This window comes from Mobula hypostoma, chromosome 5 (genome assembly GCF_963921235.1).
Source record: "Mobula hypostoma chromosome 5, sMobHyp1.1, whole genome shotgun sequence".
NCBI lineage: Eukaryota > Metazoa > Chordata > Chondrichthyes > Myliobatiformes > Myliobatidae > Mobula > Mobula hypostoma.
In genome coordinates this window covers 47,549,216-47,564,201 of record NC_086101.1, presented here as the reverse complement: position 1 = coordinate 47,564,201, position 14,986 = coordinate 47,549,216, and the positions used below count along the sequence as shown (strand labels likewise).

At 42.1% G+C, this 14,986-nt stretch overlaps 1 protein-coding gene across 6 annotated transcripts in view; it reads left to right on the top strand.

The window, feature by feature from the left end:
- Positions 1–14,986, top strand: part of klf12b (Kruppel like factor 12b) — a 301,395-nt gene that overhangs the window by 231,716 nt on the left and 54,693 nt on the right. For 5 of the 6 annotated variants that reach the window (XM_063048451.1, XM_063048450.1, XM_063048452.1 and 2 more), the window contains 2 exons: positions 6,077–6,181; positions 11,037–11,166. In XM_063048451.1, the coding sequence (XP_062904521.1) occupies positions 6,077–6,181; positions 11,037–11,166 (235 nt within the window). The remainder of the gene's footprint in view (positions 1–6,076; positions 6,182–11,036; positions 11,167–14,986) is intronic. The other variant, XM_063048453.1, reaches the window with a different exon arrangement.

Here is a 14,986-nt window from a genome sequence, read left to right as displayed (position 1 = left end):
TTATTCTTATGGAAGTATATTCAGAGCCAGAATCTGAATAATAAACAGGTTTAATATCACTGGCTATGTTATGAAATTTGTCGTCTTTGTCGCAACAGTGCAATGCAATGGATAATAGAGAAATAAAGTGAATTACAGTAAATATATACACACACATATATATTAAATAGTTAAATTAAATAAAAATAGAAGTAAGAATGTGATGAGATGGTGTTCATGGGTTCAATATCCATTCAGAAATTGGATGGCAGAGGAGAAGAAGCTGTTACTGAATCATTGAGTGTGTGCCTTCAGGCTTCTGTACCTCTTTCCTGATGGTAGCAATGATAACAGGGCATGTCCTAGGTGATGGGGGTCCTCAATGACGGATGCTGACTTTCTGAGGCATCATTCTTTGATAGATGTCCTGGATTCTATGGAGGCTAGTGCCCATGATGGAGCTGACTAAGTTTACAACTCTGTGCAGCTTACCTCGATCTTGTGCAGTAGCCCCCGACCCCCCACCCCCCCACCCCAAAACCTGATTATCAATTGAATCCAGGGGATGTTTTGGTTTGGACCTGATCTTTTGCATGAGGGGAATTTGTCCCTTCAAACCTACTCTGCTGTTCAACATGGCCATGCCTCATTTTCTATGTAAGGACTTGGGACAATGAGGATCTTGTGCAGGCAGAAGTTGTTTAGTGTAATTCAGCAATTTGTTCAGAATCAGGTTCATCACCACTGACTTTTATGGTGTGAAATTTGTTGTCCTGTGGCAGCAGTACAGTGCAAGACATAAAAATTACGAATAAATAGTGCAAATAAAAAGGAATAACAAGATAATGTTCAGGGACCATTCAGAAATCTGACGGTAGAAGGCAAGAAGCTGTTAATGAATCATTGAGTGTGGGCCCTCTGGTTCCTATATCTCTTCGCTGATGGTAGTAACAAGAAAAGGGCCCAGACGGGTGCTGCTTTCTTGATATCGTAGGCCAGAGTGTTTGTTCCTATGCCCTATTGTTCTGTGTCGTTTTGTATCTCAACATACAGTACATTTCCTGCCCTATCTCCATATCCCTAGAATCCTTAAATAACCAGATCCATTGAGTTCAATGACTCCCAAAGTTCAGAGAACTCCACAGCCCTCGGGAGTAGTGTATAATAAAGATTCTCCACCACAGTCCTGTTTAAATTTTCTTAGCTGAAGGCATTTGCCCTCATTTCAGTTCTGAATGGCCTACCCTTCTACTGAGACAGTTTTGGATTCTTCAGCCAAGAGAAACATCTTTTAAGTTTTGTAAGAATCGTGTGTGATCCATTGAGGTCATTCTTCTAATGTAAAGAAGCTTATTAAAAGCGCCATTCGCACAATATTTTCCTTGGACTGCTTAAAATCGGACGGCAAGCATCTGAAAGAAAAACATTTTTTCCCACTTTCCTACAATGAGCTCATCGTACCATCAAGCTCAGTTTAGATCAGGAGGGTCCCAACTTATTTTTTCTGCCACGGACCAATGTCATTAAGCAAGAAGTCTGTGGAGGCCAGGATGGAAACCCCTGTGGTAAAGAATAGAAGCTCTCGGTGCGCAATTGCTCCTCCTCTTCCAATTCCTCCATACTAGGATTAGGTCTGGCGAATCTACAACACACTGCTTCTGTAGCAAGTATAGCATTTTTTTAGGTAAAGGAAATAAGATTGTACACAATAATCCAGGTGTGGTCTCACCAAGGCCTATAATTGTAACAAGACACTTGTGCTCCAATCCTGTTGTCATAAAGACCATTTGCATTAATGCCCTCCCCACCATTGAGCATATCTACAAGGAGCATTGCCACAAGAAAGCAGCATCCACCCTCAAAGACCCCAACACCCAAGCCATGCTCACTTCTCGTTACTGCCATGAGGGTGGAAGTACAGAAGCTTTGGGTTCCTACACCACTAGGTTCCAAGAACAGTTATTACCCTTCAACCATCAGGCTCTTGGACCAGGAGGGATAGCTTTACTCACCTCAACTCTGAACCGACTCCACAACCTATGGACTCACGTTCAAGAAAGGACTCTACAACTCATGTTCTCAGTATTATATTGATTTATAACAATAGGAGAGGAGAAGATGGCACAATGCAGCGCGCAGCGGCCACTCCAGTGATGAATATCTGTTATCTGTCAAGTAGGGTGCTGTGCACAATTCTGATTTGATGGAGGCAGATGTGAGAGCACGGAGGAACATCTGGTGAAAATTTGAAATGCCTGTTTCACTGCCGCTGTTACTGTGTGATCCTGAATCTCCGGAGGGGAAGGCCCTGAGTCTTCGGCTTTGCTTGTTGCTTGGCGGCCGGGGCGGGGTCGAAGCGCTTGGCAGAGATGATGCTCGGTGTTGGAGGGCTGGTCGGAGGTTCGAAGTTTTCAGGCGGACTCAGAGTCGGCTATGGTTGGGTGCTTCCAGGGTGCTGCATCGGCAAGTTTGCAGCGCTGGTGGTTCATGGCAGGGAGAGTTTCTCCCTTCTACCGTCTGCGTGAGATGTTGGGGCTATCGGGATGTTGAGACTTTTTTTTTAACTGTGCCCATGGTCTGCTCTTTATCAAATTGCAGTATTGCTTTGCACTGTTGTACCTATATGTTATAATTATATGTGTTTTTGTCAGTTTTAGTCTTGGTCTGTCCTGTGCTTCTGTGATACCACACTGGAGGAACATTGTATCATTTCTTAATGCATGCATTTCTAAATGACAATAAACGAGGACTGAGTGTTCTTATAATCTAATCTAATCTATTTACACATTTTTGCACACTGGTTGTTTGTCAGTATTTGTGTGTATTGATTCTATTGTATTTCTTTATTCCACTGTGAATACCTGCAAGAAAGTGAATCTCAGGGCAGTATATGGTGGCATATACTTACTTTGATAATAAATCTTCTTTGAACTTTGAAGTGTCTGCTGCCCCTTTATATTCCCGGAGGAGTTAATAGGTATAGGTGTCCCAGGGTTGGGTCCTGAATATAAGCTTCCACTCTGGAATAACTCAGTTACAGAACTATCATTTTGGAGGCGCAAACAACAGGAATTCTGCAGATGCTGGAAATCTTTCCCTCCACCCCCCTCTCTCTGCATTCCGCAGGGATTGCTCCCTACGCGACTCCCTTGTCCATTCGTCTCCCCCATCCCTCCCCACTGATCTCCCTCCTAGCACTTATCCGTGTAAGCGGAACAAGTGCTACACATGCCCTCACCCTTCCTCCCTTACCACCACTCAGGGCCCCAAACAGTCCTTCCAGGTGAGGCAACACTTCACCTGTGAATCGGCTGGGGTGATATACTGCGTCCGGTGCTCCCAATGTGGCCTTTTATATATTGGCGAGACCTGACGCAGACTGGGAGACTGCTTTGCTGAACACCTACGCTCTGTCCGCCAGAGAAAGCAGGATCTCCCAGTGGCCACACATTTTAATTCCACATCCCATTCCCATTCTGACATGTCTATCCACGGCCTCCTCTACTGTAAAGATGAAGCCACACTCAGGTTGGAGGAACAACACCTTATATTCCATCTGGGTAGCCTCCAACCTGATGGCATGAACATCGACTTCTCTAACTTCCGCTAATGCCCCACCTCCCCCTCGTACCCCATCTGTTACTTATTTTTATACACACATTCTTTCTTTCACTCTCCTTTTTCTCCCTGTGTCCCTCTGAATATACCCCTTGCCCATCCTCTGGGTTCCCCACCCCCTTGTCTTTCTTCCCGGACCTCCTGTCCCATGAACCTCTCGTATCCCTTTTGCCTATCACCTGTCCAGCTCTTGGCTCCATCCCTCCCCCTCCTGTCTTCTCCTATCATTTTGGATCTCCCCCTCCCCCTCCAACTTTCAAATCCCTTACTCACTCTTCCTTCAGTTAGTCCTGACGAAGGGTCTCAGCCTGAAACGTCGACTGCACCTCTTCCTAGAGATGCTGCCTGGCCTGCTGCGTTCACCAGCAACTTTTATGTGTGTTGCTATCATTTTGGAGGGTCAGATTTAGCATCTTGTTTCATGTTTGATCAGCATTAGGGTTAGTGCAGACATTATGGGTGCAAGGGCTTATTCCTGTGCTCTGCTCTTCTAAGCTCCATCTCCTCCAAAAGCAGTCATATTTAAATCCTTGACTAGATCAGCTAAATATAACTAAAAGAATGTGATTCTAGTTTTGGCTCAATTCTCCTGCATCAATATTATCTTTACAGTGGTCTGTGTAAAAGTTTTATTTGAATTAGACAGCCATTTCACGGAATGGAAACTGCCATTCTGTTCCCTTTGCCACAAGTCCGTTCAAAGGCAGAAGTCAAAAGTATGTATAGTGTTACCGCATACTATCTTGAGATTCATTTCCTTGCAGGCATTTATAGGAACCATGCTTGGGTGAACAGTGGTTTTTGATGGCTTCGAGATCATGCTCTCTTTGGGGCTTTGCTATTGCTTGCATAGTGGGTGATAGGGAAGCTAACGTTTTTTGTTGGAATAAGTGGGGGAATGTTTTGCTGCTGCTTGTGCTGGGGGTGCTTTGGGGTTCTAATTTCTCTTCTGTCATACACCCTGGGGGGTTTTCTTCTGTTTCATGGATGTCTGTGGAGAGTAAGAATTTCAGGTTGTATACTGTATAGATTCTCTGATATTTAAGTGGAACCATTGAAGCATTGAAAATAAAGACATACGTACAATGGGATTTATGAAAAACCATATATAAACAAAGACTGACAAACAACAAATGTGTAAAAGAAGACAAATTGTGCAAATAAAAAGTAACTAATACTGAGAATTTGAGTTGTAGAGTCCTTGAAAGAAAGTTTGTAGGTTTGCCAGGGTTGTTCCAATCATCACAGAATGAGAATTATAATCACTTGAAGCAAACTAAGCACCTTTGAAAATGCTGCCTCATCTTTCTTGCTCAGACCTGTGCATGTTAGGTCCATCAGTTGGAAGTAGGATATTAAAAGTGCTATTTCATAAATAAAATAAGTTACCCAATACATGGTATTTTCTGCAAAAAGTGATATCTGAAGGTTTGCAAAAGTCGTAAGCAACTACTTGAACCGAAAGAGTACTGAGTAACACAATAAAGCAGTTTCCAAATCAACTTGCTCTGACAGATCAATGGTTCTGATTAAGTGGTGCTCAATAGCCGGACTGTTTCAGTTTGACCAAAATACACCACAATACCACATAGAGTTGCTCACCTTCCACTAATGGAACTTGCTGTAGAAAGACTATCGACATTAACATTAGAACTTAGTGAACCCATGTCTGATCTGATATACTTCTTTATATTTTGAGGGTGTGGTGACATTATGATTATGTTTTTGGACCAGGAGACCAGTGAGATGTGGACAAAATGATCTGGAGACATGACTTCAAATCCCACATGAGAAATTATAATTTGCTTAATTTGATTAATCAGGAATGTAAAACCAGTGTCAGTGGTCATGAACATGAAATCACTAATTTGTAATAAAATTCAATCTGAGTCACTGATGGAAGAGATTCTCAACAAAGTGGTTGGTTCTCTTTTCCTCTTTGGAATGGCCATAGCATTCAAGGGCAACAGTGAATTTGCAGTATGTACTATTGTTTCTGGGTGGTAGAGTGGAGATATGTCGCTACCAAAGGAGGTATTAGGCATTCCTTACCTCTAATAGCCTGCAGGTCACCCTTGGGCAAAGTATAACACCTGCCTAGCCCCCCCAGTGAGGCCATGCAAGCAGGATAGTCATAAGAGCAGCTGGTGCATATCACCAGTCCAGGTTATGTGACCACTGATGCTAGGCAGAAAATCTCTGAATAGTATTTATAATGGCTGGGGTCACCCATCTTATAAAGACACTGCCCAGAAGCATGCAATGGCAAAGCACTTCTATAGAATTTGCCAAGAACAGTCATGGTCGTAGACCATGTTCGCCTACGTCAAGTGACACACCATATGATGATGATGATTATTCTTGCCAGTAATGTCTTCATCACATGAATAAATTATAAAATAAGTAATGTTTAGATGATCTAAACATATCCAGTGTTTTTACTGCATGTGTGTAATGGTTTTCTTCCCTTCAAATATAGTGGATGCTCAACAGTGCATTGTGAAAAAGCCCTTCAGCCTACAACCGCACAGTATTGTTCCACACAACCATACTTGGCACCATAGTGTAATCGAGAGAGAGATAGGTAAGTGGCAGTGTTATCAGTTATCTAAATGCTTTCAAACATTTCCTCCTTTTTCTTTCTCCATTTAGCTTCACTGAGTTATACAGTATGGAAACAAACAGGCCTTTCAGTCCAGCTCATCGGTGCCAACCAATATGTACACCAAAGCTGGTCCCGTTGACCTGTATTTCGCCCATATCCCTCTCAGCTTTTCCTGTCCAAATGTCTTAAACATTGTAACTGTACCATTCCCTTGTTTCAAATTCCCTCCGTCCTCTGTGTGGTGAAAGTTTCCCTTCAGGTCCCTCCGTAGGTTCTGATATCAGTGGAAAGGATGTAGATGAGGCCAAAACAGGCAAAGATCCTGACATTGCCAAGGGGGGAAGAGCTGCCGCTGCTGCTGAACTCAACAGCAGGACCTCTGTAATTTTATTTTGTTTAATTCCCCTGCCTGGCAGACAACCAGATGAACCGTCTGGTCTGTGAGGAGAGAGGGAATGATGGCAGTAGGGGGGTGCAGTAAGGGCTCTTGTTGTAACACATTGAAAAGGATGCAGAGCAAGCCAAGTCCGAGGGGGAGAAGTCTCCTGCTCATAATTACTAGGGTAGCAGGCTGATCATATATAACTTTGTAAAAGTGGCAAGGCATTTATCTTTCAAAGCAGCTTCTGATTCCGCGCACATCTGATAGAGTTAAGTCTACACATCATCCTCACTGGAGAACTGATGGTTTCTTTAAAACATCACCTGCTCATGAATGCCACCATCAATTATTCATTTTCATTGGAGGAACGTGTTCTCCTAAGAAGGTGATTGTGTGCATATTTCCTCTACATCAAACCAAAGGCAAATTCAGCATTTTAGCTTTGCATTTCTGACTTTGTAGACTATTTGAAACCAAGTGATAACCTTTCTGATCTGTACCACTCCTCGTCTTAAATATGTCTAGTAAGCAAAAAGTCGCAAGCATTAGGGAGAGAACAGAGCTGTGGGTATCCCCAGAAGTAAGACAAGCGATTGGTATCTGGAGGAATACCCAAAAACGTGGAGGAACTCAGCAGGAAGGAAGTGGGCAGTGAGTGTACCAGGTTGAGACCTGACACCTGGACTAGTCCGTTTCCTGTCATAGATCTTGCCTGGTCTGTTGAGTTCCTCTAGCTTTATTGTGTACCGCCCCAGAGGATGCTGTGCAGACATGATGGGTCAAATGGTGGTTTCTAAAACTGTAAGCTTTTATTTAAATCTGAACAGCTATCTAATTCATTAATGGGAAAGGCAAAATGTGACAATTGCTTTTATCCTGAAACACAAGAGAAGAGAGATAATTAGCCTACTGAGAGTATCCTCCAGATCCACTTCTGGGATTGATTTCTGGTCACGTGGAACAGTATTGCAATATCAGCAAGAAAGCAAAAGGCTTGCCGTGACAGAATTTACAACCTAATAACTGATCACTTGTCCTAATTAGTCTGTATCAGTGTATTTGGACAGAAGCCCAAATGTTGTACCTGCAGCCTTTTTTCTCCTTAGTTTCCAACCTGACTTGTTCTTTAAACCCAATAGCCCCTTCGGTCTAATGTCACATTCCATAGCTTCACAGTGCAATGACCTCTGGTCTTCATCCTGAGACTATCGTCCTGTAATTATAAGCTTTTGATGTTGACACCTCAATCACTGATTGTATTCTGTTTTTGCATGATTTCCATTGATAGAGTAGATGTTCCTCTGGTGGGGGAGTCTAAGATCAGAGGACACAGCCTCAAAACAGAGGGATGTCCATTTAGAACGGAGAAGATGAGGAATTTCTTTAGCCAGAGGGAGGTGAATTTGGGAATTTGTTGCCCCAGGTGGCTCTGGAGGCCAAGACATTGGGTATATTTGAGGCAGACGTTGGTAGATTCTTGATTAGCTGGGGCATGAAGGGATATGGAGAGTATGCAAGAGATGGGCTGAGAAGGAAATGGATCAGCCATGGTGAAATGGCAAAGTAGGCAGGATGGGTCAAATGGCAATGGTGCTCCTAAATCTTATGGTTTTATGGTCGTGCAAAAATTTGTGGGAAAAAAACTCCGTTCAATCACTATATGGAATCTTCAATGGTGCAGTAGCAACAACATAAAAAAAAATACTTCATGCAGCATTTTTAACCAGACTGAGAAACAGTTACTTTCCCCAAGCAGTAAGGCTGGCCAACACCTCCACCCACTAATTCCACCACTATTTTATTATTTCCTGTCAATCATTTTATGTACAGCCTAGAATCACTTTATGAACATACAATCAGCACAGCTTTGTGGGCCGAAGAGCCTGTATTGAGCTGTATGTTTTCTATGTTTCTTATCAATCCATGTATATAAGCTATCTTGTGTATTTATATTTATTGTGTATTTTAAAATTATTTTTATTTGTTCTTTATTTTTGTGTTTTTGTTTTGTACTGATTCGGATCCAAAGTAACAAATATTTCATTCTCCTTACATTTGTGTGCAGGAAATTACATTAAACAATCTTGAATTAACAACTGGAAAATGACCAGCAACTACATAAGGAGACAATAGCGCAAGTGACCAAAACTCTGATAGGAATACGAAAGGAGTGGAGACAGGCAGAGAAGTTTAGGAAGGGAATTCCTCAGGTTTGGGGTTTAGCAGCTTGACCACCAATGGTGGACCAGAAATATTTGTGGATAAAGAAAAGGTCACATTTGGAGAAGTGCTGGATTCCAGTTTTCTCAATCATTTTCCAGATTTGTACATGCCTGCATTTGGCAAGCCATGATGTACTGTATTTGTTTCACATCCAGAGATCCTAGTCCAGAACAAGTCTTGACCCAAAATATTGACTGACCATTTCCCTCCACAGTTACTACTGATGTCCTCCAGTAGTTCTTAATTTGCTCCAGGTACCAACATCTGTAGTCTCTTGTGCCTCCATAGTGTATTTGTGTATTACTCATGTGACAGGCTCCTAAATTACCCCTATGAACTGTGCTTTTGAAAAGAGAGAGAGAGAGTTATTTAACACTGACATCTTGTTTTTAAGAGAGAGAGTGGAAGACAGCTTTGGATGATGTTATGGGTTTTCTGCAGCATGTTTACATTTTTACAAGGACGCTGGTTTCAGCTTCTGTATTCTTACAGAGAGAGAGGGGAGGAGCTGGTTGATGGACAGCTGGTATTCGGCACGGTGAGATAAATAGAAGGTCAGATGATAAACTGACAGACACATGGTTTTGGACACTGAATGAGCTTTGTCGTGCCCACAGAAAAAGTGGGTTTTGGCAGATCGATCAGTGGCTCTCACAGTGTGAACAGGACGTGACCGGTGGGGAGTTATTTGTGTGCAACCCTTGCCAGGATTGATAATTCCACCACAGAAGAACAGTCCCCTTTGTTCTGGTCACAGTTGGTGACTTCTAAAGGATTCCGGAGGACAACGGGAAGATCGACGGCGTCAGCTCACCTGAAGACTCAAATCTCTCCCTCTCTCTCTCTCCATCACTACTCAACTCAAGACCACGAACGGAACTGAACTTTACTCATCATCGTAAGACTATCTATTTACCCCTAGACTTGAAGAAGCTTGGTTTTCAAATAGTTCCACACTTACTTATATATAATCATTGCTAACCAGTTTGATTTATCTGCATTTATATTACTGTATTGCATAGTTACTAATAAATACCATTAGTTAATAGCAATACTGGACGCCAAAGTGTTTTACATTTCTGATGGTTCTTAACCCATCACGGGGTACGTGACACTCAGCAAATGAGAAATTGATCTACAATTTTGAATGTGACCTAACTTACCATTATATCTATTTATTTTGTATGCTTTGAAAAATTCCCACAATTTCCAGTTTTTGGATCAGCCAAGTTGCAGGCTTGTTTTCACAACCACCAGACTGAGCACCGGGTGTCTTGCTGTAGTTGAAGCTGATATGCCATGGCTTGTTTTAGTTTTGTTTTTGAGACCTCAGAGCAGGATTATTGGTTGAACAGGGCAACAACCACATTAACCAAGGTTTGGAAATATTTGGAGATAAAATTGGTAAAGATCAGGGTTTGATCCCTGCTTCTGTCCGAAAGGAGCTTGTATGTTCTCCCCATGACAGTGTGACTTTCCTCTGGAGGCTCTGGTTTCTTCGCACAATGCGAAGATGTACCGTTACGGTTGGTTGTGGGCACTCTATGTTGGGATTGGAGGCATGGCATCTCCTGTGGGCTCCTCAACACAATCCTCACTGATTTATTTGAAGCGAATGACACATTTCACTGTTTGTATCAATGTACATGTGACAAATAAAGCTAATCTTTATACGTTAGCAAAAAGCAAATTCGTCATTAACTGACCGAAGTAGTTAAATGAAGAACTCATTTCTGAATGAGTGATAGTGTGACACTGTAAAATTCAAAGATGAGGAATCCTTACTGTTTTGAATGTATAGTTACTCAAGAGCTTGTGTCTTGTGAAACCAGGGAGGCATCATCAATTTGCTACAGGCAAGATGTTATTTTCACTCAGAGGGTATTGTACTTTGCAACTCTCTGGATGTTTGAAGATACTCATTTGCAGAGTATATTTAGGACTAAAATCAATAATGTTTTGGACACCAAGGGAATTGAGAGGTGTGGGGAAGAGGGACAAGTTTTTGAATCAGCACTGATCTTATTGAATCGCAGAGAGAGCTCATTAAGCCTTGTGGCCTACTGCTTTTTGACTGAAAGTTTCTCGGCTGTTTTGTCATTCAACTCTTCATTTTAGTGATCTGATGAAAATTCAAGTATGATATTGGATAAAACATAGACAATAAAACATTTGTTATAATATGCTGCCGTTCTTGAGTACTGATGTATTGCTGTCTGTTTGCTGCAGCACAACTGAGGAGCCTCTCGCCTAGACACATCAAAAGTGACAGTGAGGATGATGACTTTCCAAACGTGACGTTGGACAGCGTTAATGAGACCGGATCCACGGCACTCTCCATTGCAAGAGCCGTACAAGAGTAAGTACATCTCTTTCTCTGTACTTTACATATCCTTGAAAAATAGTTTCACTTCCCAATTTTTTGTGGAAGTAACATAACATTGCATGAAAACTTTCATAAAGTATAAATCTTTTAAGTGCAGGTCAAATATAGACCTGTGGTGTTTCTAATAATTGTGGTATGCAATTGTGTTTCTTTATACAGCTTTCTAGTTATCAGAATTTTAGTGACTTCCTTAGTTTTATTTAGAAACTAAATGATTACAAGTCTTGTATTTATATTGCACCGATTGCTTTCCTTTCCTTCTAGAAGGTCTAAATCACTCAACAATTACTGAAGTACTTTTATTGGGTAGTCACCAGTGTAATATAGGGCACAGAGCAAGGTGGTAGAAACAGCAGTGTGATAATAATCAGGTACCTGTAAACAAGAATGCTGATTGAGGGATCAATATGGCTAGTTCTGCTGCTGGTACTTAGGGCAGAAGTGAAAGTCCTTCATCTCGGGGTGGTGTTCAGGACTTCCTTCATCATGTCAGTAGCGTCATCTTGATTTTCTCTATTGTTAGTCATGTAAGTCCAGAGTGGAGACTCAGGAATACCGTCACACTCCGATGCAGAAGGATTCTTCATTATAGTTTCCGTAACAGTTTTGTTTTACCAGTCAGGTTTGTTGTCCCTGAGCTGAACCTCCAAACCTGGCCTCTACCCTTTGACCTGTTTGGCATGGGTGACCCAACTAAAAGCCAAAGCATAAAGCCCTGATGACAGCCATCAAAGCTCTCTGGATCTTTGAGGCACACAAGCCTCAAAATCACAACAAGGTTGTGATCCTCGTGAAGGATTGGTCAGGCAACTGGGGATAAATGCTCTTCTGTTTGGAATATTGTTTTTGGATTTTCTTTTTGCACCTAGTACCTGGGGAAGGAAATGGACATGTTTTAAAACTGAAACACTGACAGTGCAGCACACAGGCATAGAGCGGTTTGTACGGTTTGTAGTATCTGCTCAGATTTGGTGCTTACTACCTGGGACGCGACAAATATTCACACCCTAGCAACTCAGACAGAGTTGAGGTTGTAACTAACTGAGCTACATTGATTCTATAATGCAAGGACTATCTATAATTGCCTAGAAAAAGAGAGCAAGAAGTTCGCTGTTACTTACGTTGTGTTCTTGTCAGCACCCTTCAACTGAGATGATGGAATAAAATATGGAAACATAAGAAACTACAGATGCTGGAATCCGGAGCAACAATCTGGTGGAGGAGCTCAGCACTTTGAACAGCATCTGTGAGAGGAAAGGAAATAGCAAAATTTCAGGTCACTGAGTCCCTGAAGCAGATCACTTATAGCAATGGAATCAAACATATTTAGTGGAGTGTGAGCCTCCCTTAATTCTCTGAGTAATCACTGCAATCTTCCCAAAGTGCCAATGAGAATGGTTTGTTATCACTGACATATATTGTGGATTTTTGTTTTTTTTTGTTTTCGAAGATTCAAAGTACATTTATTATAGAAGTATGTCTGCAGTATTCAACCCTGAGATTCGTCTTCCCACAGACACGAAACAAAGAAGAACCATGGAACCAACCTGATCAAAACATCAAACCCTCCATCCCACCACATGCAAAGTAAAATGCACAAATGGCAACAAAAAAAGGAGCAAAAACACAGAATATAAAACACAAAATCAAAAAGCACAGTTCAGTTCAGTTCAGTGTTCATTATCTGCAGGCTGTCCCATTTCAAATATCGCCCAAAAGTAGTACCAAAAAAGTAGACCGGAACTAGAACTAGAACAAATCATATACCTGATTTAGAGTCCAAATCTACAGTCCGCCTCAATTATGTTTCGTGGCAACAGTACCACAAGCAATAAAATGTTACAATTAGTAAGTAAAAAAATAAATAAATAGCGCAAAAGAGAAATAATGAGGTAATGTTCATGGATCATTCAGAAATCTGATGACAGAGAGGAAGAAGCTGTTCCTAAAACATTGAATGTATGTCTCAGGCTTTTGTATCTCCTCCATTATGGTGGTAATGAGGAAGGGCCATGCCCAATATGGAGAGGATCCTTAATAATGGATGCTGCTTTGTTGAGGCACCATCTTTTGAATACATACTTGATAGTGTGGAGGCTTGTGTCAAAGATGAAGTTGGCTGAGGCTACAAGCTGGCATTTTGCATTTATTCAGATGTGGTTTGGGCCTTGTCAGAAATAACCAATTCTTGTTACCTGATGTCAGTAGCAGCAGTAGAGTGCCAGCACGAAGTCCTTTTGCTTTTCTGGAGTTCTGGAGTTCTTCCTCCGCGTGCTTTCAGGTGAAGTTCTAGGTGATTGAATTTCATCCTTTTCATCCTGAACCAGTCCTGTTCCAGCTTCAGTACCAGAGAATATTGCAGTTGTCGCCAAAATCATGTTTGTGTAGTGGAGCAATGTGTCTCAAGTCAAACATTGGAACATCAGTAATATGTGCATGGCTGTAAGTATAAAGAGAAATGAGTGATAAATTCCATGCTACATTTTCTAATTTAGGCTGAAGGTTGATTCAATGCTAATGTTACCAGGATTGCTACTTCCTGTCTGGTGTCATCCACCTATGGGCAGTGTCACCAAAGTTCTAGGCCCAACTGGTCAATGCTCAGCTCAATTTCTTTTGCACAAATGTGGACTGTGAATGACTGATGACACAGAATCATCTCCTCCCACCCCACCTCCCTAAGGCATCCAAAGCTTGCTTAAAGGTGGCCAGCTTACTAGGAGCTCCTGGATCTGCCTGTGGGCAGGATGCCTTTAAATGATTAACTCTCTGTGGCACCTACCCACAACATCTCCTTCTGCACCTTACTGTTCCTTTCAGCGATTCTACTGGTAGAACTTGTTCCACTCTATTGAGTAAATGAACTCTTTTTCCACAACCAGACCACTTCAGCAGCAGTTCCCAAAACTTATCATCTTTATCGCAGGAAGCCCAAGGGAGGCAAGCAAACCCAGGGGAACATCACCACCTGTTACAAGTCGCACCATCCCAAAGTAGAAGTATGCTGGTCATCCCTCACTGTAATAAGGTGCTGGAACTCCCCACCAGGATGTCTCCAGCAGTTCAAGGTGGCCACTCGCCACCAGCTCTTCAAGGGCAATTTCAAATCCTGGCTTTGTCAGTAATTCTGAAATCCTAATAAATAAAGAAATGATCCATTTCCCACCAATGTGCTGGCATAAGCCACATATACTCCACCCTTTCCTCTCTCACCCCACACCCTGACCATGTTAAGACACTGATAGCTTTTGGCATCTCACCTACGGGCAGATCCATGAGCTCCTAGTAAGCTGGTCCCTCTTAGAAAGCCTCAAAAAATGCTATGTCATGCTACTAGTGTAACCTGCATTTTGAGCCACAAAGCCATTTAGAGGACAGAATAAGTTGTTAATACAATTAAGAACATCGAACAGTACAGACCCTTCATCCAACAATGTTGTGCCAACCTTTTATCCTATTTCAAGATCAATCTAACCCCTCTGTCTCATGTAGACGTCTATTTTTTTTCATCCATGTGCCTATATAAGAGTCTCTTAAATGTCCCTACCACTACCCCGGCAATGTGTTTTTCACACCCACCACTCTCTGTGTAAAAAGAAGCTTACCTTGAACATCCCCCCTAGATGTTCCACCGATCACCTTAAAAGTGTGCCCTCCCGTACCAGCAGTTGCCACCCTGGATAAAGGTTGCTAGCTGTCCACTCTGTCTATGCCTCATAACATCTTGCACACCTCTATTAAATCACCTCTCATCCATAATAGTTTAACTGATCCCCCCTCCGGGTCAGTACTA